Genomic DNA, 26,488 nt, shown 5'->3' with positions numbered 1-26,488 from the left:
TATGAGTTTTTCTGCAGATTAATTTTTTAAAGGAAACAGTTGTATGAGAGCCATAGAAACCAAATGAGGAAGCCGGAGAAATGGTTCCGCGGTTAAGAGCATTTGCTGCCCTTCTAGAGGACCCAAGTTCAGTGGCCAGCATCCCCAGCAGACACTCACAACTTTCTCTAACTCCAGCCCCAGAAGAGCAGTGCCCAGGCCTCTGCTGGCTTCTGCCTTCATGTGTGTATACTCACATGCAGTCACACACACCTAGACATAATTTAAAATCATAAAAATAAATCGTTTTTAGGGGCTGGTGAGATGGCTCAGTGGGTAAGAGCACCCGACTGCTCTTCCGAAGGTCCAGAGTTCAAATCCCAGCAACCACATGGTGGCTCACAACCATCCGTAACGAGATCTGGTGCCCTCTTCTGGAGTGTCTGAAGACAGCTACAGTGTACTTACATATAATAAATAAATAAATCTTTAAAAAAAATAAAAATAAAAATAAATCGTTTTTAAAATTAAGCCAAATGAATTAGAGGGGCAGGATCCCATGTTAAGGGTTAGCCTTAAACTCTCTCTATATCCTATACTGCACTGGGATTACAAGCATGGACCACCATCTGTCTTTTCTATAATGCTATAAGTGTTCTTGAAGGCCATGGTAGCAAATCAGCCCCAGGGGCCATGCAGGTAATAAAGAAGAAATAAAGAGTCGAACCTGGGGCCTCAAGCATACTAGGTTAAATGTCTACCAATTGAACTATACCCCTCACCCATGCATGCTCTTAACTAGCAAGCATGAGCAGCCCTTGACTATGTCAGTCTACAGTAGTCTATTAACATTTGAGCCGACGCTTAACATTTGGGAAATTTCACATTAAAATGCCATATATTGTGTTTCTGTGGCGGGGGTGGGGGGGGGTGGAGGAGGGAGGGGCTCTATAGTTCTTCATATTTATTCCTGTCTCAGATGACAGTAGCCGGGTCCTGAGAGCAGCTCAGTCTCTTACCTCCCACTGCATACCTGTCCAGCCCCCAGCATCCTGTCCAGTGGTTGTGGTCCTATTTGCCACAATCCCTACACATCATCAGGGGTCTCCCAGAACCTCACTGCAAGGACTGATGGCCACTTATCACCATGCCTGAAATAATCTTTCTTTGCACAGATTCTCATAACCAAATTTGATCAAAAGTGACAAAACAAAGACCAATGACGATGTGTGAGTTCTCACACCTTCCCATTTCATTCTTCTTTATTACCTGCCTGGCCCCTAGGGACGATTTGCCACCATGGCCTTCAAGAACCCTACAGCTTTTCCGTCTGATGAGCTCCTTTGCAGCATATGGCTTGAACTCCAATTGAAGAGTGCCCCCACCTGGCCAACTGTAAAATCGCACCCTAGAGGGCTCACTGTTGTTATATTTCTATTCTGGCAGGCAGGACAGTTAAGAGTGCTTTTCTATTCAGGATACCACAGCGCTGTGTTTGAGGTAATTAGTTTGGCTCTAAAATTAGCAGTTACATAAATGTTAATGAACAGCTGTTCCCAATAAACAGGATAAATTGAAATTAATAATTGCCATATTCATTTAACAAATGAATTACCCACTTTTTAAATACACTGACATAACACGTGTGATCATCTGCCAAGGGGATCATACTAAAAATTTTATTTTAGTGACAAAGAAGGGCAATGTGGGAGCTAAATGGGCATGTGCCCGGTCCACCTGCTCTTGCTCCTTTAACTATAAAAATAAACACCTGACTGTACCCAAAACACCTTAAGGGGAATGGAATTTGATTTTTCCCCAGGGTGAGATGAAGCTAGATCGAGTATTTTTTTAAAATAGATGGTTGATGACACACCTCACACTGTTCACAGCCTATTTTTTATTTGGGATATTATTCTTTACAGATATTTAAGGCACCCAACCTATGAAGTATTCCTGAGGCAAGACACTGCTGGGAACGCTAGATGATTAAGATCACGGGAAGGGCATGAACCTTAGAGGGGCAGATGGTAGGGAACAGGCTCTGAGAACACTAGAAAGAAAAAAGACTCCAAGGAACCATGCAGCAACATATAAAAAAAATAAAATAAAATATCTTAAACCTGCCACAACCCCATGCCTTGAACCGTGGCCGAGACAATGGCTTCGCCTCCTGCAGCTCACAGGTTCATGTTCTTGTACAACTCTTTAGGTGAGTGCTGTCAAGGGAGAAGAAGACAATGGGAGAGTTGCCGGTGGCTTTACTGCAGAACCAGAGACATTTGTGAGGACAACTTCCAGAGCACAATTTTAGCTGGCACCTGGTGGTGATTCTAAGCCTGCTGTGAGATGTCCCAGGAGAACATTCTGGAAAAGGGACAAATGTAAAGATACTCAGTAGCATAGAAACTGGCGTGTTCCAGCAAGAGGTTCAACATAGTACAAGCTTAGCAACATTGTAGCAACAGCACCTGGCTTTTGTTCTAGAAAAGCTCCTGTGCATACCAAGCCAAATAGAAGTGGAAGATAAATTAGGAGGTTCTTACAGATTGTAGCTTCCTAGTATATAGTCTCTGTCCAGACAGGGGATCCTCCCATCCTATGATTGCCAATAGCATGTGATGTTGATTGTGAAAGTCACGATCATTATTGACTAGGCGAGCCAGACATATCCCTCAGGTGAAGACCTGCACCTTGAAGGTAATGAGTATGCCAAATGTAACAACTTAGCTCCTCTCCATTGCCTCCTCTGTCCCTTTGTCCCCATCCTTACTTGCAACAATAGAGAGATTGCTTTGCATAGGAACAGATCCATTATTTGTGATGAACCTTGATAATCTATGATATTTCTAGGACAACCTAGAGCATTTACTTAACCACCTATGATGGCTTGTATATGCTGGGCCCAGGGAGTGGCACTATTAGGAGGTTTGGCCCTGTTGGAGTAGGTGTGTCACTGGGGGTGTGGATTATAAGACTCTCATCCTAGCTGCTTGGAAGTGAGTCTTCCACTAGCAGCCTGCAGGTGAAGATGTAGAACTCTCAGCTCCTCCTGTACCATGCCTGCCTGGATGCTGCCATGTTCCCAACTTGATGATAATAGACTGAACCTCTGAACCTGTAAGCCAATTAAATGTTGTCCTTGTAAGAGTTGCCTTGGTCAAGGTGTCTGTTCACATCAGTAAAACCCTAAGACACCACTTTTATGTGTCAGCTTTTCATGTCTGGATATAGGAAGGATAGCATCTAAGAATTTAAAAGACTTCAAATGATCTCTTACGGAGAAACAACTGAACAAATTATACCTTTATGCTATGCAGGCTGGGTAACAGTGAGTGAAATAGGAACTACATGTACATGTACATATGTTGAGATGCAAAAGCATATTAAACTGGGGCAGGGGGCAGGGAGTTCCAAAATTATATTTTATGTAACAAAAGCCTTACTGGGCCCTTCTATGCACATTTTCATGATGGATTCATTGTCTTTTCCCTTCTCTATTTAATAATAGAAACAGTATTTGTAGGAATTACTTAGTGCCCAGCATCTCTTATAGCTACGTGTGGCTTTATGACTGAATTATGCTCAATGAGATGTAATCAGAGGTGGGTATAAGTGAGAACCTTGGGTTTTTTGGTTGGTTGGTTGGTTGGTTGGTTGGTTAGTTTTTGGTTTTTTGTGTTTTGTTTTCTTTCTGCTGTATCTGGTCTGGTAGACAAAAGGAACGGCTAGATCTTTTATCATCACATTGGACCAGGTGACCTACGGGATGGAGACAACAGATAGATACAGGATGACAGTCTGGGACCTCCATTCTTTATAACAAGAGGGAGCTACCGTCTAGCCCTGGACCTCCGGCCTCCAGATTTTCCCTCCATCTGGCAGAAACTTCTAACTTGCTTGAACTATGACTGTTTGAGATTTCCCAACTCCTGCAGGCAAATGTAAACAAAAGTAACAGAGTAGGTAAATCTCCCAGTCTGCAATGATACACACTAATCTAATATCAGTTGTGACCCCTGGGTACAAGAGAGAGATGTAATTACAGAAAATACTGGGGGAAAGCAGCTGTCTTTCATTGTTAAATTTTAGGAGAATTTTTTTTTCAGAGAAGGCGATTGTCCAAATAAAAACTGGTTTTTGAAAGAAAAAAAAAAAAAAAAAACTTCTGTTAAATCAAAGGGGATGAATTTTTTTTGGGGGGGATGATATTTTTGGTTTTTTGAGACAGGGTTTCTCTGTGTAGCCCTGGCTGTCCTGGAACTCACTCTGTAGACCAGGCTGGCTTCGAACTCAGAAATCCACCTGCCTCTGCCTCTCTGCCTCTCTGCCTCTCTGCCTCTCTGCCTCTCTGCCTCTCTGCCTCTCTGCCTCTCTGCCTCTCTGCCTCTGCCTCGAGTGCTGGGATTAAAAGCGTGGGCCACCACCACCCGGTGGGGATGACATTTTTAGCAGCAGCAGATGGGACTTATGACCTCCAGACCCTCCAGAGCTACATTTCCTCAAACTCTACAGCAGCCATGTGAGGGCCAGGCAATTTTAGCTAACATGGCTCCAAAGAATACAAGCAGGTTACTCCCTTCAGGGACACTTCGCCTGTGGATTGACCACCTGGAGCCATCTAGCAGGCAACATGGCTTCTTCTAGACCAGTGGGTTCTCAACCTGTCATTTATGAACCCTTTAGGGGTCAGATAGCTCTTTCACAGGGACTGTCTGAGACCATCAGAAAACAGATGTGTACATTATGATTCACAATAGTTGCAAAATTACAGTTATAGAATAGCAGCAAAAATAATATTATAGTTGGGGGTTAAAACACGAGGAACTGTATTAAAGGGTCACAGCATTAAGAAGGTTAAAATACACTGTTCAAAATTGGAAATGAATCCAGCTGAGGGATTTGTGCAGCTTTGTAGTCTTCTAGTCAGGAGCCCAGAACTCCAGAGCTGGGTTTGATAACCTTCCCTGTCAACGTTCTTTTCTCACTCATAATCATATAGATGATATGATCATAATCATATAGATGGGCCGTGAGGAGGAGGATTCCCAGTAGGATCTCTCCTGTGCAGTAAGGTAAGTGATGCCATCCCACCCTGTGACAGCCACGGGCCTGCTGAGGACTGGTTAGCTTCACATTCTGATAGTTTCATGCTATCTTTCAAATAATAGAGACACGGGCAGGTTAGAGGGATAGAGGGGTGTGAGATAAACTGCTAAAAGCTCAACTACAAACTCCAGCCACATTCACATCTTTTCATGCGCAGGAAGCCCACCTGTATCAATGAGACAGAAATGGGAGGGAGAAGCCTTTCCCTGGTGACAAAGCACCCTGATTTGTTAGCCCCAAAAGGCCCAACCACGCCCCTCTCCCTGCCTCAGCTGGAGAGCTGGCACACCAAACACATCATAGGCATGAATTGGCTGTTGTTGGAAGTCAGTGTGGTAAATGAAGGTGACTCCTGTAGGGCTCGCTCAGAGGGAATTGCACTGTTAGGAAGTGTAGCCCTGTAGGCATAGAGGTGGCCTGGTTGGAGGAAGTGTGTCACAGAAGGATGGGCTTTGAGGTTTCAGATGCTCAAGCCAGGCCCAGGGTCACTCTCTGTCTTCCTGCTGCCTTCAGATGCAGATGTAGAACTCTCAGCTCCCTCTCCAGCACCGGCACCATGATTCCCTGCGGCTGCCATGCTTCCTGCCAGGTCCTACAATGGACTAAATCTCTGAACTGTAAGCCAGCCCCTCAATCAAATGTTTTCCTTTATAAGAGTTGCCATGGTCACCACCATCAAAACCTTAAGACAATCAGTCTCCCCAGTACTAAATGCCACTCTACTACACCCAGGCCTTAATCTGCCCCATTAGTTCAAAGCAACCACTGTGTGCCCCTTTTCGTTTGATGGACTCACCCCACATTCCATGAAGAAAGTGCAAGCCATATAGCAATGCCCGTATTTTGCTACTTCCCAATATAAATCCCTTCTGATGCTCAGTCTCCTTTTCTATATCTGCTTTTTATCACAGAATGGCTGTGCCCTCTTGCTTGAGGCTGGGCCACACACGCAAGACCTAAATCCCCAATACTTTTCATTTTCCCAAGTTTTTCCTGGGATTAGATCTCAATCACGTCTGAAGACAAACCCTAAATTGGGGCCATACGTTCTCCTGGATGTCCAGGTAAAGAACCTGGGAGAAGGAAGCATTTGTTCTTGGCCTGCTTGCCCTCACTCTGGATTCACTGGCGTTAGAGCATACTGTCCCACACATACTAAAGACCTCTCGAAACATCCAGCCTAGTGGACCAAACTACTAGATTCTTAAACGTTCCTTTAGCAGACAGCCATTTTTTGGAGTGGGTAGACTACAGACAGCAAGCCATTTTAATTTTAATAAATCCCATACACACACACACACATAAAAAAATAAAATATATCTTTTTATTTCAACTCTATGCTGGGTATGCTGGCATGCACCTGTTATCCTTGCACTTGAGAGATAGAGGAAGGAAAATCGGGAGTTCTAGGCTAGCTTGGGCTACATGAGACCACGCCATTAAAAATCAAAAACACAGAATGGAAAAAAAGAGAAAAAAATCAGCTTTATGTTTAACAAGGAAATTGCTGAGTCAGCTCAGCTCCCACGGTGCCTGGTTTTTCAGGGGTCTCCCTTCTTCTTCTTGATTGTCTCCAAGCAAAACATAACCCAGGTCAACAACTCCTGCATCAGCACCACATGGCATCCTATTCTATACCAGCAATATCTGTTCCTGTGGCAGCTGAAGCTTCACCCAAAACCCTAGTGAGGTGTGCCTAGAATAGGTTTGTCCCAAAGCTCTTAGGGCGGGGGGAAGGGGAAAGGCGAAAGGGTCTGCAGAGAAGAGAAGTGGTCATGGTAAATCAGGAGACACAGCTTCAGGCCAGTCTGTTCCATCTAAATTGTAATTGGAAAAAAATCTTTATACAATATATTCTAACCACACTTTCCTCTTCCTCCTCTTCCTCCCAGGTCCTCTCTGCCCACCCAACCCTACTCCCTTTCTTTCTTTAAAAAAAGAAGCAAAACAAAACAGGAAACTCACATTCACATACCCCACAAACCTACAAAAGTAGAAACCAAAATATACAAGTGTAGTGATTTGAATAGGGACGTCCCCCACAGACTCACTCAGTTGACTGAATGCTTGGCCCATAGGGAGTGGCATTATCAGCAGGTGTGGCCTTGTTGAAGGAAGTGAGTCACTATAGGGGGTAGGCTATGAGGTCTCCTATGCTCAAGCTACACTCAGTGCAGTATACAGTCTCCTTCTGCTGCCTGTGGATCAAGATGTAGAACTCTCAGCTTTTTCTCCAGCACCATGTCTGCCTAGATACTTGTCATGACAATAACGGACTAAACCTCTCAATCTGTAAGCCAGCCGCAATTAAATGTTTTATACGAGAGTTGTCATGGTCATGGTGTCTCTTCATAGCAATGAAACCCTAAGACTACAAGCAAAAGACTGGTAGACCAAACAAAGCAATCTGAGAGAAAAAGTTTACAAAAACGCCACTGAGTTCATTTGGTCTTGGCTAAAGTTCATTTGTTAATTCTAGGCCTGGTTAATATACCCTGAAGTGTGGTTAACATACCCAGTGAGACTCCATTGGGGAAAAGTAAGTTTTCCTTTGTCAGTGGGTACCAATTAGACATAGTTTCTAGGTTAATGGTGAGAGCCTGTGTTCACTTCTCCCTTTCAGTACTGAGAACCCATCAGGCTTGAACCTATGTGAGACAAGTCTTGTGTGTGCTGTCACAGTCTCTGCGACTAGAGTTCATGGTTTCCTTGAAGTCATCTGCCACCTCTTACAAATTAACTACCTCGTCCTTCACATATTCCTGGGGGTGGGGGGGGGGATTTGATGAAGGCATTCCTTTTAGGGCTGAGTGAGAAGTCTATCTTCATGCTAATACATGAAGTTGTGGAGGAGTTGGGGGATGAAGGGACGAAACATGGAGGCACAAAAGACTCGACCAAACCTGAGTGTTGAAAGATGGCCTGGTTGTGATGTGGAAATACAGACAGACCTTTCAGGCGTGACACAGCCATGTGTGAGAGCAAGCCCATGGAAGACACAGAGGTTCACTGTAGTCCCCCAAATCAAAAGTCAAGAAAGCACACTGAGAGTGTGCACGCTGGAAGCAAGGCAGAGCATTTAAGTTAAAGCACCTGAGGAAGGCTGGAAGCTGTGGGCCCTACCCATCCATCAGCAGGCACAGTGACACGTATAATACCTGCCCACAAAATAACATGCTCTTGATAAAAAGTTCTCATCCAACAGGCAGGCTAGATTCCAAGATAAATCCATCATCATCTTGAAATTTTAATCCTAGTGGAGACGAAGTTACTCTCCCCGCCCCCCCCCCAAAAATATCCTGAAACACTGCTACCTTTGTCTTCTGTGACCTTGTCTTCTCCACGAAATATTTCATTATAAAGAGACAAGCAGCTTGAAAGGACCACATGGCAGTGAGCAGGACGTTGGCACATTATATATACATGCAGAGGCTATGATCTTATAAAAATAATAGTATATAGGTATACTAATAAATGACTAGAAACTGATTTTCTGTGGAGGGACAAATTCAGGCCATATGCAACATCTCCAGGAGGGTCTAGATCTTGGCAGACCATAGGACAAACTCAATACACTAGCATGGTTTTGTTTTTAATTCTTAGCCTTAGAATGGTGGTTGGTTTTTTTTGTTTTTTTGTTTTTGTTTTTGTTTTGTTTTTGTTTTTTTTTAATTGAGCAATGCTTTTAAATTAGATAATCAAATAATGTGATGCTTTTTTCTGTTAGTGCATCAGAAGTACCAGCAACTCTGGGCATCCTTCCCATACACAGTCATCAACTCCAGCCAAGGGAAGCGGATCCTCTTAGGCTGGCATCTCCTCCTACCTCTAGGATGCTTGCACAGCCTCCGCCTTACCTCAGCTAGGGGCAGAATTGACTCTCCGCCCTCTGCTGGCCAAGTCCCTGCAACTGCAGGAAACTACCAAATTTCTCTGGCCTGTAAGCAGCAAGCAGATCTTTGCTACTGGGGGAAGAAAAATCATCTCTGTTCCTCCCCTTTCCCCAGAAGCAGATGAGGTGACACAAGCCCAAGAGATGCAAATGAGAATTTGACAGATCACCGCTTCGAAAATGAAAGGAAGTACTGAATGCTACCTTCTCTCGTGCTATCCTGTTCATAGGCTCACCTAGGAATAAGAATTGCTTGCAAATTTTGCTCCCCCCCAACATTTAAAATATTAAATAATTTCATCACCATGTTTCTAAATATGATTGAAACATTTTTTTTGAGACAAGGTCTTACTGTGTAGCCCTGGCTGACCTGGAACTCTCTACATAGACCAGATTGGCCTTAAACTCAGAGATCCAACTGCCTCTCTACCTTCTAAATTCTGAGATTAAAGGCATGTACTATCATATCTAGCTGATTAAAATATATTAAGACAGTCCAGAAGTGCACAAGAATTATCCTGTATTTATCTAAGATTGCAATATTAGACTCCTTATCCCAACATGGTACTCATGGTAGCCATAGCAGAGGCAAAGAGAAGAGGGGGAGCAAGAGGAGGGCAGAGGTGGGGAGGGGAGAGGAGGGGGAGAGAGAGAGGAGGGGAGGAGAGAAGAGAGGAGGGGAGGGAAGAGGAAAGGAGGGAAGGAGAGAGAAAGGAAGGGAAGGAGAGAGAAAGGAAAGGAAGGAGAGAGAAAGGGAGGGAAGGGGAGAGGAGGGGAGGAGAGAAGAAGGGAGGGGAGAGGAAGAGGTAAATGGAGAGAGAAGAGGAGAGAAGAGAGAAAGGAGGGGAGAGAAAGGAGGAGGGAGGAGGGAGGAGAAGAATAGGAAACAAGGAAAGGAAACAGAGAGCCAGCAACCAGGAGCAAGCACTCAGGAGAGTCCCCATCACTGAGTTTCTGCAAAGGAAACCATCCTGGCTCACAGATCAAGCAGTCACCACCTCATGGGCACCCCCAGTCTGTCTGCAGAGATCTTAGAACCACAGCAATCCCATTCGCATTGACCAGCGTATTTAGACAGCTGCATCCCTGCTCCGTTTTCAGACTCCCCATCTAGTTGCAGGAGCAGCCCAGGACAAAATGCACCATGCATGTTTTCTGCAGCCCAACTGGAAAGCAGCGTTTGCCCAGTGCACCCAAGCAAAGCCTCTCGGGGCATCAGACTGGTTCAGATCAGTGAACTCTCATTCCTACACAAATTCTGCCTCAGTCAATCCAAACACAACCCAGAACCCCAGCAGCGTTCTCACCCACTAAGCAATCCATGCAAAAATAGGAATGGTTTGTGTTGTGTATGTGTGTGTCTACAGTGAAAAGTGTCTTAGTCTTTTGAGTGCCCTTAGAGTTTAAAGGCAGACCCCTTGGGCCCTTCCAGGGAAGTTGTGAGATAAAACTATTTCCTAATCCTAGCAAAATCATCTCTGCTTTTTTTTTTCATTTCTCTCCTGCCTGTGCATTGGGATTTCTGCAGGTTGCATGATCTGTGGTCTTAACAACAGAAAATGCTGTAGACAGGCTTTTTAAACATTTGCAAGAATGCAAAACAATTTGACTCCTCGATATCTTGTCTATTTGTCCTCAATATTTGTCCTCGATTTGAAAGTCTATTGCTTACTCCAAAAACTCATGACCTGTGTTACCCTGTAATGGGTGGCTTGTTACTGTTGGTTCGTTTATTTGTTTGTGTGTTTTGTTCTGGATTGTCAAGATGGGGTTTCTCTGTTTTGCCTTGACTATCCTGGAATCACTCTGTAGAGTAGTCTGGCCTCGAACTCAAGAGAAACACTTGCCTCTGTCTCCAGAGTGCTTGGGAAACATCGGGCTTGGTTTGTTGTTGTTGTTGTTGTTATTGTTGTTTTGTTTAATTTTTTTAAAACTGCGTATTCATATATGTCTGAGCATTCACTTGTGCAGTGCCCTCAGAAGCCAGAAGAGGGCGCCCCATCCCCTGCAACTGGAGCTACAGGTGGTTGTGAGTTCTTCAAGAATGTCTCACGCTCTTAACCACTGAGCATCACTCCAGCCCTTTGGGTTACTTTCAAATGAACCAACACCTCCAGCGTTGGCTTCCAATCAAATACTAGGGGATGTAACCTAAGCTAAGTGTAGAAGTGGGAGCAGAAGATCCAGAGTTGAAAGCCATCTTTGGCTACATAACGAGTTTAAGGTTATATGAGACCCTGCCTCAGGAAACAAGAAAACCAAAAGCCTTCATTTTCTACACGAGCCCAAACACGGCACCGGCCGTGGATAAAGTACTGTGATATCTCAGCCAGAGGAAGAATAAAATAATGTCCCCTTCAGGCAGGTGGCTGGAACCAAAAGTCATCAATGTCAATTGAAGTCAGCCCAATAGAATAGTCAGAAAGACAAATTTGCCCTCTCACGTGAGAAATCGAGATGTAAACATAGCCACCTATCTAGATTTAAGTTAATAAACACAAGACACGAAAGCAGAAGGGAACAAGGGGTGTGTGGGAAGGACCTAAGGGCCCAGGAGGAACAGTAAAGGGGATTTGGAAAGGGAAGACAGGCAAAATATTGCACGTGTTCTCTAGTTAATCTCACTCATTAATATGGTGAAAATAAATATACACATTTATGTTTGTAAATGAAGCAAAAGCAATCAGGAAGGGAAGGGCCCAGTGAAGACAGAGAAGGAGGACTAGGAAGGAGAGTGGAGGCGAATGGAAGCTAAGCACAGTGATATGTACTAGGAAATATTCATCTATTATTTTGTATGCAAACTGGAAGATAAAATTATTGGTAGGGGCATTGGTTAAAGTAAGCACTAATTAAAATACCAAACTAAGAAAGTGAAAATGCTTCAAGCATTGTCTAAGATGTAATAATCCCCCATTAAACCTTGAAGACAATGATGGGGTGGTTGTCTGCCAATAAATCCAGATGCTAATACTCATCGCTCGCAGTTAAGAAACCCGAGGCACACCTGGTACCCAGTTTCCCACAGCTGGTAAGCAGAATAGAGCCCGAGCCAACGCTAAGTCTAGAATCCATGCAGCAATGACTGCCGCTGTGCTGCGCCACACATGTGAGTGCCTGAGCTGATCAAATTTGGGCTCTAAACTCGGGAGACCTGTGTGGGGCCTGAGATTCTGTTTATCTAACAAGCTGCCGTGCTAGACTGCTCCTCACCCTCGAACCACAGTTGAAGATTGTACACCTCTTCTCGTGGATGTTGTGATTAAAAACAAAAACAAAACAAAACAAAACATGTGAAAGGCATGGAAGGGATGTGGGTTTGGGGGTTTGCAGGTGATGGTGGAGGTCGGGCTGTGGGAGTGTGGGGGTGTGAGCCACACTTGTCACAGCTAACTCAAGAAGCCAGAGGAGAGCTTTAAGAAGGTGATTCTTTTCCTCCGCCATATGGGCCTCGTTTTTAATCCATGTGCTCATTCTCCTGTTTATAAATATTCAAACATTCTCATGCTAATTTAAAAGTTCTTCAATAGCTCCATTCATGTCCCATTCCGCTGTCCCTTCTCTTCTCTGGACCCTACTTCTGTGCCACTCACTGCACTTCAAGCTGCCTTCTGTCCCTGCTCGGAAGTAGTATTTTAAATTGTCACAAGGGGGCGCCGCTCACCAATCTCTTGCTCCACCGCAGGGCTCTCTAGGATGCCGGTTGATTGTGTAATTACTTAAACGCAGTAACAGTGGCTGGAAGCTGGGAAAATAAAAGGGAGAATGCTACATGAGTCCTGCCAAGAATCTCGGGCTGCACGCCTCACTGTTTCGCCGCTGCCTTTTATTTTCCTCCATCTTTAGAAATGGCAGAATCATTGAGATCGTGACAAGGAGGAAAGAAAAGCTACAGCAAGCTTTTAATGCCAGGGCATTGATGTCTTAACATCATTTGCTGTTTGGGGACCAAGATGCTGCTCTCAAAAAAAAAAAAAAAAAACAATTGCTGTTTCTGTACAAGAAATATACCCAACGCTGCTGTGGATGGTTTGGCTTACATCAGTAACAAAAGATGCTTAAAGAATACGCTCATGTTCCCTGGCCTACCTCTTGTCCCTCACATTTAGGAAAGAGAACACTGGCCCTTTAAAAATATATGTCAATATGGACAGCATAAAAAATTATTTATGTTGAGTGTGGTGGTACACACCTGCTGTCCCAGTACTTAGGAGGAGGGGGGGGGAGGAGGAGGAGGAGGAGGAGGGGAGGAGGAGGAGGAGGGTGAAGAGTTCAAAGTAACCCTTAGCTATATAGCAAGTTTGAGGCTACCTATCTTTTAAAAAAGAAAGAAAAAAATCATCTATGACATAATAGAAAGAAAAAGAAAATCTTTACAATTCTATTAAAACAAGATAGAAGGGAGGGAAACTTGTGGGACATACAGGAAAGGGACCTTCACCAGTCTGTCTGAACCATCAGGTAAGAAGCAAGAATTCCAGCATGGTTAAATACTGTGAAGATTGCAGACCCAGAGGCAGTAAGTCACTCTATGTGTTGCTGTGTTAAAGGAACAATGAAGCAGGCCTGTCTGAGATAGGGCTACCACTGCTGTGATGGACTACCACCAAAAGCAATTTGGAGAGGAACCGGGCTAAGTTGGCTTACAGATCCGTAGTCACCGCTCTTTGAGGGAAGCCAGGAAGGAATGCAAACAGGGCAGGACCTTGGAGGCAGGAGCTGATGCAGAGACCCTGGGGGGATTCTGCTTACTGGCTTACTCGGCCCACTTTCTTATAGAATTCAGGGCCTCTAGCCCAGGGTGGCCCCATCCACAATGGACTGGGATTTCCCCCCATGAATCACTAATTTTAAGAAAATGCTGGCTGGACAGTGGTGGTGTCCCAGCACTTGGGAGACAGAGGCAAGTGGATCTCTAAGCTGGAGGCTTAAGAGTGAGTTCCAAGAGAGCCAGGGCTACACAGAGAAACCCTGTCTCAAAACAGATAGATGAGTAGATAGATAGATGAAAAGAAAAGAAAAGAAAAGAAAAGAAAAGAAAAGAAAAGAAAAGAAAAGAAAAGAAAAAGGAGTCCCTCCAAGCTTGCCTACAGCCCAGTCTCATGGAGGCATTTTCTCGATTGGGGAACCCTCCCCTCAGATGACTCTAGCTTGTGTCAAGTTAAAACTAGCCAACACAACTAACCCCTTGTCAAGTCAACCTAAGACACAAACCCATCCTTGTTAAGTCATAACCTGCCCTTTCTTGATCATCTCTACCATCATATGCCAATAAAGATATCACAATACAAAACATTTTACAAACATAAAAAAGTCCCAGCTGTACAAAGCCAAACCTTTTCAAAGTCGTCTCTTTAAAAATAGCCAGTTTCTTTTAAAATCCAAAGTCTCTGTAAACTCCCAAATCTCTTTTTTAAAAGTTTAAAGTCTCTTAACTGTATACTCCTGTAAAATCCAGAACACTTTCTTACTTTAAGAAGGAAGAACCAAGGCAGAGTCAAAGTTAAAGCAATCCGCACTTTGTAAATAACTCAACGCCCACTATCTGGGATTCATTCTTCGTGATCTTCATGATCTTCAGGGCTTCTCCAAAGGGCTTGAATCACATCTCTGGCTCCACCCTCTGTCTCACACAGAGCTTGTCTTTCAGGCTGCGGCAGGCTCCACTCCACCACTGATACTGTTCTTGGTAGTTATCCCATGGGACTGGCATCTCCAAAAATGCTGGGATCTTGATGACATCAACTTTTTTCTACAGCTCCTGGGATCCTGGGCCTTCAAGTTCTACTGAGGCTGCACCTTCTCCAGTGGATTACCCTGGCCTCTCACAGTGCCAAGCCTCAGCTGTTCTTCATGACTCTCCATGCTTTCAAAACAGATACCAACTGGGTGAGTCTTACGGTACCACGTTCATATGCCAGTGCAAGGTACAACCATGACCAGCTATGGAGCCTAGCTGTAAGCCAACTCTAAGGAAAGACTTCCCAGGCTACACCTCAGTGATGCTAGTTTCTCCTTAATTATTGTTAATTTCTTAGCTTCAGCTGACCAGCATCAATGGTCCCAGTAAAATAAAGGCTTTCCTTCAGTGTTTCTGGCCTCTTGCTAATCACAGCAAATTCTTTAGCCCCAGCTAACCAGACCTACTGATTCTCAACTCAAAATAACCAATAGCCCTGATAAGAATCTTTATGTGACTCTCAAGCTTCCCTCTGGAACTTCACAATCAAGATATCTCTTGTCTGCATTGCTCTCAGCATTTGCATCTTCCAAGTTCCCACAGAAAAACTCACCAAGCTTTAAACACTCAATGGCAATTCAAGCCCAAAGTTCCAAAGTTCTTCTACAAATCTTCCCAAAACCAACATGGTCAGGTCTGTCACAGTAATATCCATTATCCTGGCACCAATTTCTATCATTTTACTATCTATGCTATGATCTATGAGGAAATACCTTGACTGAAAGTAACTTAGAGAGGGAAGAGTTTATTTGACTTACACAGTCCATTAAGAAAAACAAAAGGGCAGTAACCTGGAGGCAGGAGCTGATGCAGAGGCCGTGGAGGGGTGCTGCTTACTGGCTTGCTCCCCATGGTTTGCTCACCCTGCTTTCTTATACAACCCAGTACCACTAGCCCCAGGGATGGCACCACCCACAGTGGCCTAGGTCCTCCCACATTAGTCACTAATTAAGAAAAATGCGACAGGGCCTTGGTTCCCGCCCAATCTTACAGAAGCATTTTCTCAATGGAAGATCCCTCCTCTCAGATGACTTGAACTTGTGTCAAATTGGCATAAAATTAGCCATCGCAAGGCCTGAATGTAAAAGGCTGTGGGTAGGGCCTTGTCTCAGGTAGTTTTTCTATTGCAATAAAGCATCAAGACCAAAATAAGCTTCAGGAGGAAAGAGTTTAATTCATCATACAACCTGGGGTCACACTCCATCACTCAGGGAAGTCAGAGCAGGAGCCGGGAGGCAGGCACTGGAGGCAGGAACCTGGAGGCAGGAACCTGGAGGCAGGCACTGGAGGCAGGCACTGGAGGCAGGAAACTGGAGGCAGGCACTGGAGGCAGATGCTAAAGCAGGGGCCATGGAGGGGGGCTGCTTACTGTTTTGCTCCCCAATGCTTGCTCAGCCTGCTTTCTTATGCCATCCAGGACCACCGGCCCAGGGGTGACACCACCCCATGGGATAGGCCCTCCCATATCAATCATCAATGAAGAAAATGTACCACTGGTTTGCCCACAAGCCAAGTTAGTAGGAGCATTTTCTCCATTAAGGCTCCCTCTTCCAAAAGAACACTATCCTGTGCCAGGTTGGCATAAAACTAGCCAGCACAGAGCCCCTTCCTCTCCCAACCCACAAGCACCAAGGTGACTGTGGACAGTAAAGCCACCCAACGTCCCTGCTTCCCTCTGATCTAGAGTTTTACCTTCCTGGTTACATTCATGTCTGTTGGCCTTCAGGGAGTGACGTGTGACCTATTTTAGTTTCCTTAGCAACCTTTTGAAGATAACTTCAAACTCTCCAAAATGGTCTCTGTGGCCCCTGTAAAGCCAGTAAGGTGCCACTGTCTTAGAAGCCCAGCCCCAGGCTCGCCAGGAGACTTCACTTCCTGAAACCCTGTGCTTCAAAGCTCTGTTTCAAAGTGTCTTTTAATAACCTTCAGATCTACTTCCTACGGGCTTGACCTGAAATCTCCTTCTGCATGGAGGCTACGGACCTGGTTTTATCTGAGTTGGGGTCCCTGATTCTAAGGAACTCTTCAGGCTCGTGAGTGACTGCTGAGCCATGTCTCTGTCCCTGCCACTTCTAGCAGTACATCATAGGATCCCTTCAAAATCATATACAAGGGTAAAATGTATTTGAAAATATGCAAATGGAGAGATGAAGAAGGCTTCATATCTCACCGTTCCCACAGAGCCTCTTCTGATAGACTCAGCTACTCTCCTGTCTGTAAGCATTTAAAATTGTGTCTCCTTTGTATTTTATCTTTAAAACATTTGTTTTTGAGACAGGTCTCATCTACCTCGGGCTAGAACTTGTGCCCCAGGCTTCTAGGTGCTGGGATTCTAGGCTTGTACCACCAGACTTTCCCAGAGTCCATGATTCATTTGACCCATTAGTTTCACAGAGGCACTTCAGGGCTGCAACAGTAGATGAGTGGGACTTTAAAAACGGGGGCATGGATACACACACACACACACCTGCCTCATGTTGTCTAGATGCCCCCCCAACACTTGTTTCATGTTGTCTAGGCTCCCCCACACACACCTGCTTCATGTTGTCTAGACTCACACACACACACACACACCTGCTTCATGTTGTCAAGACTCCCCCACACACACCTGCTTCATGTTGTCTAGACTCCCCCCCTCCACCTGCTTCATGTTGTCTAGACTCACCCCCTCCACCTGCTTCATGTTGTCTAGACTCCCCCCACACACCTGCTTCATGTTGTCTAGATTTCCCCCCACACACACCTGCTTCATGTTGTCTAGACTCCCCCCCACACCTGCTTCATGTTGTCTAGACTCCCCCCCTCCACCTGCTTCATGTTGTCTAGATGCCCCCACACACTTGCTTCATGTTGTCTAGACTCACACACACACACACACACACACACATGCTTCATGTTGTCTAGACAACCCCCCGTCACCCCCCACATCTGCAAATTTTATCTGGGCAAGAAAAAAATGGTCTCAGTTCAGCATCTAAGCAGTTTTGTAACTATAAGTAGGTCATCAGGTCTGAGGCACTTCAGCTTCTTCCTCCTTCTCCCCCTCCTCTCCTTCCTCCCCCCTCTTCCTGCTCCTCCTCCTCCTCTTCTTCTCCTCCTCTTCCTCCTCCTTTTAAAAAAAGATTTATTTATTTTATGTATAGATGAGTACACTGTTGCTGTCTCCAGACACACCAGAGAGGGCATCAGATCCCATTGCAGATGGTCGTGAGCCACCATGTGGTTGCTGGGAATTGAACTGAGGACCTCTGGAAGAGCAGTCAGTGCTCTTAACTACTGAGCCGTCTCTCCAGCCCCCACCTGCTCATCTTAATGCTTATCACCACCTCCTCTAATTGAAAAGTTATGAAATAAAATTTGGAGCTATTTCAATTTCTCAGTGGTGGGGGGTAGAATACAGCACAGAGTAAAAGGATGTTAGTGAAACAGCAGGACTTTTGTCTGTTTCCATGCACACCTGTATAGATGAGGCGAGGTATTTCAAAACCTGCTTTGTTTCGTTGTACTCAGCAAAAAGAGTGTGTAACCCTTTGTTCCCTGGGAGGAAACATTTAGCAGGAGTTTCTACAGTTTTCTTTCTCCATCAGAGTAGCCGTTCTGATTTATTCCCGCCCCCCTGCCCCCCCTCCCCTTTGTTATTTTGCCAATAACAAAAATAACATTTTGTTATTGGCAGCGAGCATTGAAAAATTGGCATTCCTTTACCTATTCAAAGGAATGCCAATCAGTAAAAATAGTTCTGAAAAAACTTATTCATGAGGTGGCCACAGGTAGAGATGGCAGAATCCTCCTTGAGCGTAGAGTTTAGGCCTATTTCGAGGCCTTGAAGAACCTTGTTAATTGATATCCATCGTCTGCACACCACCAGTGGTATCTACAAATCATAAACGGGATGCATAGTCGGTCTCAAAAGAGGCAGTGAACTTCCCTTCCCGCACCACCAAGAACCAAGGACGTGAACACTCAACACTTTCAGCTAGTTATGTCTAGGATGCTGGGATTGTGTGTCAAGATACCATGTGCCCCACAGGATTTGTAACCATGGAAACAGTTCCAGTTTGTCGAAGAGATCGTCACACAGGCTGGCCACTCTAGCTAGGAAGAATAGGAAAATGTAACATCACCACATCTGGAATTCTATAATGACTAAACTCTATAATATGCAAACTATAACTCAAAGGAAAATACGGCAACAGTTATTAGACAACAGTCATATCAATGGGCTTTTGGAATTCTGTGTGTGTGTGTGTGTGTGTGTGTTTCGAGAGATCTTGCTATCAGGGCCAGCAAGATGGCTCGGTATTTAAAGGAGCTCAAGCCTATGCAATCTCAGTCTGACCCTCAGAACCTACATAAAGATAAAAGTAGAGAGCTGACTCCAGGAAGCTGTCCTCTGGCTTTCACGCATGCTCCACAGGACTCAGTACCCACCACCACACTAAGAGTAAAAACTAAAATACATTTTGAAATTTAACTAAAAAATACAAATAAAAACATTTTAAAGGGGATAGTGAGATGTCTCATGGAATAATGTGCTCACTGCACAAGCCTGAAAACCTGAGTGGAATCCATAGAAGCCACATTAATGTGAAGGGAGAGAACTCCACAAAGTTACCCTCTGAACTTCACACTTGTGCCAAGGCATGCTCAGATAACACACACACACACATCATACAACATACACATCTCACACACATATAAACACACTCACACAATCATATACACACATCATATACATATCATACAACATACACATCTCACACACATATACACACTCACATACATATACACACACATACACATACCACACACATCATACACATATCACAACACACATATATACACACATAACGCATGTGCACACACAACATACAAACACATCATACACATACATATACATACATGCATATCATGCACACACAAGGTGAAACCCTCAGTAACAACGGCAATGACAGGCATGCACACATGAGGCCTGCACAGAGTCCTGTTGAATGGAGAACATGAAAGGAAGTTTACCTCCCCATACCTTATTCCAGACATATACAGATTTCTTATTCTTGTCCATTTGATGATGTAACTCCTTTCAGTTACTATTTTAGCTTTAAGAGAGAAGAAAGGGCTCAGATTTGAAAGGAGATGATATGAGTAGGGGGAAAGCCAACAAAAGAACAATGTACTATGAGAAAAATGTGATTTTTATGTTAATAAATGTTCAATTTTAAGTTCAATGTTAAAAATAACAAGATTTCACTCTCTAGTCCAAACCAACCTTGAACTTGTAATCCTCCTGCTTCGGCCCTCAGGGTGCTAGAATTCTGGGTGTGTGACACCACATTGCCCTAGAAGTGGATTCTTTTTAACAATTAGATTGACCTCCAAATGACAGAATGTGTGTAAGAATACAAAACCAGGACACCTGGGTCCAAGGATAAGTTTATCAGGTATAAATCAGGACCATTCTGGGCCCGTAGAAAGATCTTGGCATTTTACTTCCTGAGAGGGTCCTAGGACAAGTCCACAAGAGAGACCCACCTCTTCAGGGTGGATGAACCATCTCCAAAACAGGAAGTGTTGCTAAGAGCACGGGTTTTTCATATTTTACCACCACTTTGTAATTTTCAAGGGTGCCTCTCAGCAACACCTCTGTGGGTCATAGAAAAGTCACAGGGGACCCAGCTGAGAGAATCTGGGAGCTTCAGCTTCAGGCTAGGACCTGAGCATGAAGTAGGCACAGACAAGGCCTATTGCTCAGCCAGAGAAGCCAGGCAACCTGCCCACCTGCCTTCTAGGTCTGTCTTCCCGCTCCTACCTCCCGCTGCTTCTGAGAAAATGCACCTCCAGCCTGGGGCTGCTCAGCCATCTAAGAGCGTGGAAATCTCATCTTTACCTTATCTTCACCCCAATAACTGTATTCTTTAAAATAAAAATAAAACAAGCTGGGTGTGGTGGCAATTAATCCCAGCACTTGAAAGGCAGAGGCAAGCAGACCTCTGGGAGTTTCTAAGCCAGTCTGGTCTACAGAGTGAGTTCCAGGACAGTCAGGGTTAAACAGTGAGACCCTGTTTCAACAACAAGCAAAGAAACACAAAACAAAAAAGAATAACAAAAGTCAAGATACTATTCACATTAAATTAACATGTTCTGAATATACAAGTAAAGGTAAAATGGTACATTTAATTGCTCAGAAATCCCCATAATACAATTTTTAGAATATTCTCATTCTCAAAAGAAGACCCATTGTGCCTTATAGCTCAAAAGATCTTTCCATCACTAGTCCTTAGGACCAAGGTCTACCTCCCATGAATAAGGATTTGATTATATTTTACATATGTGGGTGCTTGCCTGCATGTATGACTGTGTGTGGCTTCCAGTTTTTAATATGCCCTCCTTTTCCTTCCCTGGGAAAAACTGCAGAATTAGGATAAAGACCTAGAAGTGTGCCTCACCACTTGACCATTCTGATTGCCACACTAGAAGCATATATCATCAGTCACACTCAGGCGGGACAGTTCTTCCTGCTCCCACCTGCCACTGCCCTTTAGACCTTGGACATTCTAGATAAATCAGTCTCGGGATAAATTCGACCCTCTGCTGGTTATCCAAGTCTCAGCAATACTGGCTCTTCTAATGGCCTCCTGTGTCCATGTTGCCTGCGAAATTTCATTTCATCTGAGTTTCTTTTCCCCCAACCTTTCCTTTTTTGTTGCTGGGTTTTGTGCTCTCATTCTCTCTCTCTCTCTCTCTCTCTCTCTCTCTCTCTCTCTCTCTCTCTCTCTCTCTGTGTATGTGTGTTTGTAGAGGCATGTGTGTCACAGGGCCTGTGGAGGGCAGGCGACAACTCTAGGGAGCCAGTCTTAAGTCATTAGGGCTTACAAAGCAACAACTTTTTAATCAGCCGTGGCACTTGCTGGCTTTTTGACTTTAAAAATGATACTCTCTTTCAAATCTCTTAAATGTCTTCAACATAAAAATTCTGAAAAGCCTAACCTATCATTTAGCCTCATCACTGCCAATCACTGAAGTCGTACTAGTATATAAACCAGTTCAGAGTTCCGAAAGTACCTCGAGAAATTTTACAAAAAACTCAAGTCATCCATATTTGGATCTTATGGATTTTACTCTTCCAACCTTTTCACTATCCAGCTGTGCTCACGATCAGCCAGTTGTTCATGGAACTGATGTGTTAGTGAGGGTTGGGAAGAGGAATGCTCCTGTCTGCAAAAAGAAGAGGACAGAGAGAGCACTGGTTCTTAAAGTGTGGTCTCCCAGTAGCAGCAACAGCAGCACCCCATGAGAACTTAAGAGAACAGACTCTTGAGCCTCGTCTATACATTAAGCTATGAGGAGATTCTGATGCATATAAAAATTGAAAGGACTTGAATTAGCTGTAGTCTACTGAATTAGACCGGTCTGTCCTTAGCAATCCATTCAAGAGTTTAAGGATAACTGAAACCGATCCTCCCCTCCCCTGCCTACCCTCACACCAGGGGAGCATCCCTACTGACCTGTTTCTCCTCATTTATCATTTATGGGAATGTGTTATCTATCACTTTATGGGGCTGGTACAAAGTATTAGACTTGCTAATGAGTCATAGCAATACACTCCTGCTGCCTGTCATTCCGTGCACTTACAGGTACTGTGAACAGCAAAAAGGCTCAGCAGCCAATTTCCCACTGTCAGTCAACCAGCAAAGGGAGGGTCCAGAGGTGTCTTCAGTGTGGATGACGACAGAGGATTTTTTTTTTTTTTTAAGAGCCAGAGAGAGAGTGAGAGAGATCAACCTAAACAAGAAGCTAACATCTGCAGGGAGGAGCTGGATGGGAAAGGCAATGCTGACAGCTGGGTTTGCCGATGCCAATTCCAGCAATATGAACGAGTCGTTTGCTCGCCTCCACTTTGCAGGAGGCTACCTGCCGTCTGACTCCAAGGACTGGAGGACCATCATTCCATCTCTCTTGATGGCTGTGTGCCTGGTGGGCCTCGTGGGAAACCTGTGTGTGATTGGCATTCTCCTTCATGTCGTTTGGAAAAGAAAGCCATCCACGATCCACTCCCTGATTCTGAATCTCAGCCTGGCTGACTTCTCTCTCTTGCTCTTCTCTGCACCTGTCCGAGCTACAGCATACTCCAAGGGCGTTTGGGATCTCGGCTGGTTCATCTGCAAGTCCTCTGACTGGTTCACCCATGTGTGCATGGCAGCCAAGAGCTTGACATTTGTTGTGGTAGCCAAAGCATGCTTCGCGTATGCAAGTGACCCAGCCAAGCAAGTGAGTATCCACAGCCTCACCATCTGGTCAGTGCTGGCGGCCATCTGGGTTGTAGCCAGCCTGCTTCCCCTGCCAGAATGGCTCTTTAGCACCACCAGACGTCACGCAGGTGTGGAAATGTGCCTTGTGGATGTGCCAGCTGTGGCAGAAGAATTCATGTCCATGTTCGGTAAGCTCTACCCTCTGCTGGTGTTCTGCCTTCCTTTACTTCTGGCTGGCTTTTATTTCTGGCGAGCTTATGACCAATGTAAAAAGCGATATACGAAAACTCGAAATCTGAGAGACCAGATGCGTTCAAAGCAACTCACAGTGATGCTGCTAAGCACTGCAATCATCTCTGCTCTTCTGTGGCTCCCAGAGTGGGTAGCCTGGCTGTGGGTATGGCATGTGAAGGCTGGAGGGCCGATGCCACCACAGGGTTTCATAGCCCTGTCTCAAGTTCTCATGTTTTTCACCTCCACAGCAAACCCTCTCATTTTTCTAGTTATGTCTGAAGAGTTCAAGGCAGGCTTGAAAGGCATGTGGAAATGGATGATAACCAGAAAGCCAGCAGTTACTTCAGAGGTTCAGGAGGCGCCTGCTGGAAACACAGAGGCCCTTCCCGGTAAGGCTCCATCTCCAGAGACCCAAACATGCATTCGAGACACAGACGGACGCGGCTCTCCTGACGACAGCAAAGAGAAATCTGATAAGGTGGTGGCTCCCATCCTCCCTGACGTGGAGCAGTTTTGGCACGAGAGGGATGCTGTCCCTTCAGCACAAGACAATGACCCTGTACCCTGGGAACACGAAGGCCAAGAGACAGAGGGCTGCAATTAACAGACTTGAGTTTCAAAGAAAAGCAAATTGTCGTTACTGTGTTTACTTGTACCACTGCTTAGCAATATTGGTGAAGGAAATTGCCATTAGAAATTGCAAAGATTTCTGCTTTCAAACTATAGAATCTGGTAAGTAGAAAGGCATGTAGTAATTACGCTTCAGAACTAAAGTCTGTCTAAAGAAATCAATCGAAGCGCTAAGAAAACTTTCAGTGATTAGAGGGCTCACAGTGGCTTTCCCCCAGGGTATCCCTTAAATCTAGCCCTGTTCTGCAGTGGCTGGAGTAGTTTATCAGACTGAGCCAATGTACTCTGTCTCTTCCTGAAGCTGCTACCCTCAATGTACCAGCAAGTTATATTTCACCTAAGCATAGCTCAAAATCTGTATCTCCTTTGGCTTTTTAAAACTGTAAATTTCACTTGTAAAGTCTCTTCACTTGCTTAATAAATGTTAATTGACAAAAAGTTCATATAATTTTCCTGAGTAAAATTCACAAAATAAAATGAATGCTTTCTTCTATTCTGCACTAATTTCAAAGCATGGCTACATGGGGCCCAAGTTTGAGTCCAAGTCTTACCTAACAGTATAAAAGCTGTCTCAGTCCTTAAAAATCCACCCGAATGGGCTTTTTATTCAACGTCTGAGAACATTAACAACCTAACATGACATTATCTATTGTAATGGAGAACTGTCAAACATCCCTTGTCTTCCAAAATCAGAGTATTTTTCTACAAACTGAAATGTGTTCTCCTTGATCTCTGTTCTCTCAAGACTATAAGTGGAAGCTAATGATACAGCTATTAACCACTGATTAAAGGCAAGCATACAGGAGAATGCTGGGGGCTTTTCTTAAGTATCATCAAACTTGGAACCCTCAACTTTAAAATATTACCAGTGTAAAGCAATCGAGCATAACAAAATGTGGAAAAGCACGCACACAACAAAGAGAAACGCCAGCAGACAGCTGACTCGGGATTTAGGTGAGTACACAATGATCACAAGGACAATGCGGAGCAAGCAGCAGTAGGTAAAAGCATTCTGAGTTCCTAGATGTGGAAAACTTGACAGCAGAATGCAGCACACCCAGTAAAGTGTGACCACGCATTTCTCTCCCCTCTGAACATAAAAGGCATCTCACACACACACACACACACACACACACACACACACACACACACACGCGCGCGTGATTCTTAATTGCTTGTTAATGGTATTCTGGGAATTTCCACTGCTCAGCTAAGAAAAATGCAAAACAATGAAGAAATGCAGAATATTCTGTGCCGTACAAAGAACCGCCATTTATAATGTTCCGTCTTGGCATTATTTTACTATAAAAGATCATAGCATTATCATTTTTTTTTAAAAAAAGGCTGTCTTCTTTTTCACTTGCTTTGCTAGAAATTGCATTTGAAGATCTCACATTCAAATAGTTTAGCCCAAGAATCCAAAATAACTGCTTTGTTGAATCCAGTTACATGAGGTGTAAGCTTCCAGTCTATGACATAAAGAAGTAAGAGCAATGCTTTATTTCTGATTAGACACTTAATCCTGCTTGTGTCTGGAATTATCATCTCCAAACCATCACACAGAACAAGAGGGCTTTATGAGGTGGCCAGATGACAATGTCCCAGATTTCTGGGTAAACTGCAGATATTGGAACAACATATTAAAATGAATCATTCATTAAGAGCACGAGAGTCCTGATCTCATCAATCTCCTTAAAAATCTGCACGGGGAAAGTTGACGCACTCCTATGAAAAATCCCACACAGCCAACTGATGTCAGAGTGGGAAGGAGAGCTCCAATTCCTGCACTCTTTTCTACTATGGCAGGATGCCAAGAGCACGGAGACGCTGCCATGTGGAACTCAGAATAATGAAACGCTTTAGGGAGGTCAGAAAGCTTCCAATTTGACTCCTTTATAAAAGTAAATTTCTAAGTGTGGGTGGGAAGATACAAATAATGTTTACAATTTTCACACTTTCAACCCTAGTCTGCTCCATTAATACCAGTCTTGAACATGTCATGTAATTTCTATGATAGGTTTATACTAATAAGTAGTATGGATATGAATGTTATAGGTAACGAATACAGGTCAGTTGGTATTCCTCTTTCTAGACTCTGTGGCCATCATAAAGGGTGGGAGACAATGGGGAAGATAACTAACACTGGGATCTTCCCACACGCCTTACTTATTATGTGGCACTTTGCTAAGGGCAACCTGTGAGAACAACATAGGATTTATATACACTCACACCCCAGGCACTGGGGAGGGGTGTAAAGCCAGAAAAACTTGGCTAAGTGTCAGAGGTAAGTTCATGGCGTGACATATGACAGGTAGAAAGGACGTTCAAAAGGCACAAATCTTTGATATGCTAGAAAGACAAAGAACTACAATATTCTTGCTATTAATTAACAGGTAGAATTAAAAGACTCTGACTATACACACATATAAACATACACACACACACACACACAGGCACACAAAAGAAAGGGAGAATAGGCTTTCTACAAAATTTCTTGTTTCTTATATTAGAAATACAGTATTATAGTCAAGCCTTTAAAAACTATATTCTAAGATTTGTTGTCTCAAATATCACATGCTTTTCTCAAAACAAAACAAAACAAAAAACCAATGACCCAAGCAAGCAAGCAAACAAACAAAAAATAAAAAACGGGTC

General features: G+C 44.1%; 1 protein-coding gene across 1 annotated transcript; it reads left to right on the top strand.

Annotated features, from left to right (window-relative positions):
* Positions 1 to 22,428: 22,428 nt before the first annotated feature.
* Positions 22,429 to 23,866, top strand: Gpr151 (G protein-coupled receptor 151). Its single transcript, XM_021151108.3, has one exon. The coding sequence runs from the start codon at positions 22,443 to 22,445 to the stop codon at positions 23,805 to 23,807; it is 1,365 nt and encodes a 454-aa protein (XP_021006767.2). The 5' UTR covers positions 22,429 to 22,442; the 3' UTR covers positions 23,808 to 23,866.
* Positions 23,867 to 26,488: the final 2,622 nt, after the last annotated feature.

This window comes from Mus caroli, unplaced genomic scaffold (assembly GCF_978045245.1).
Source record: "Mus caroli unplaced genomic scaffold, Mus_caroli_1 scaffold_19, whole genome shotgun sequence".
NCBI classification, from domain to species: domain Eukaryota; kingdom Metazoa; phylum Chordata; class Mammalia; order Rodentia; family Muridae; genus Mus; species Mus caroli.
The sequence above is the reverse complement of the archived record's forward strand: the minus strand, read 5'-3'. Positions and strand labels throughout refer to the sequence as shown.

Coding starts and splice junctions, on each gene's coding strand:
- Gpr151 (XM_021151108.3), top strand. CDS start 22,443: ATGACGACAGAGGATTTTTTTTTTTTTTTAAGAGCCAGAGAGAGAGTG.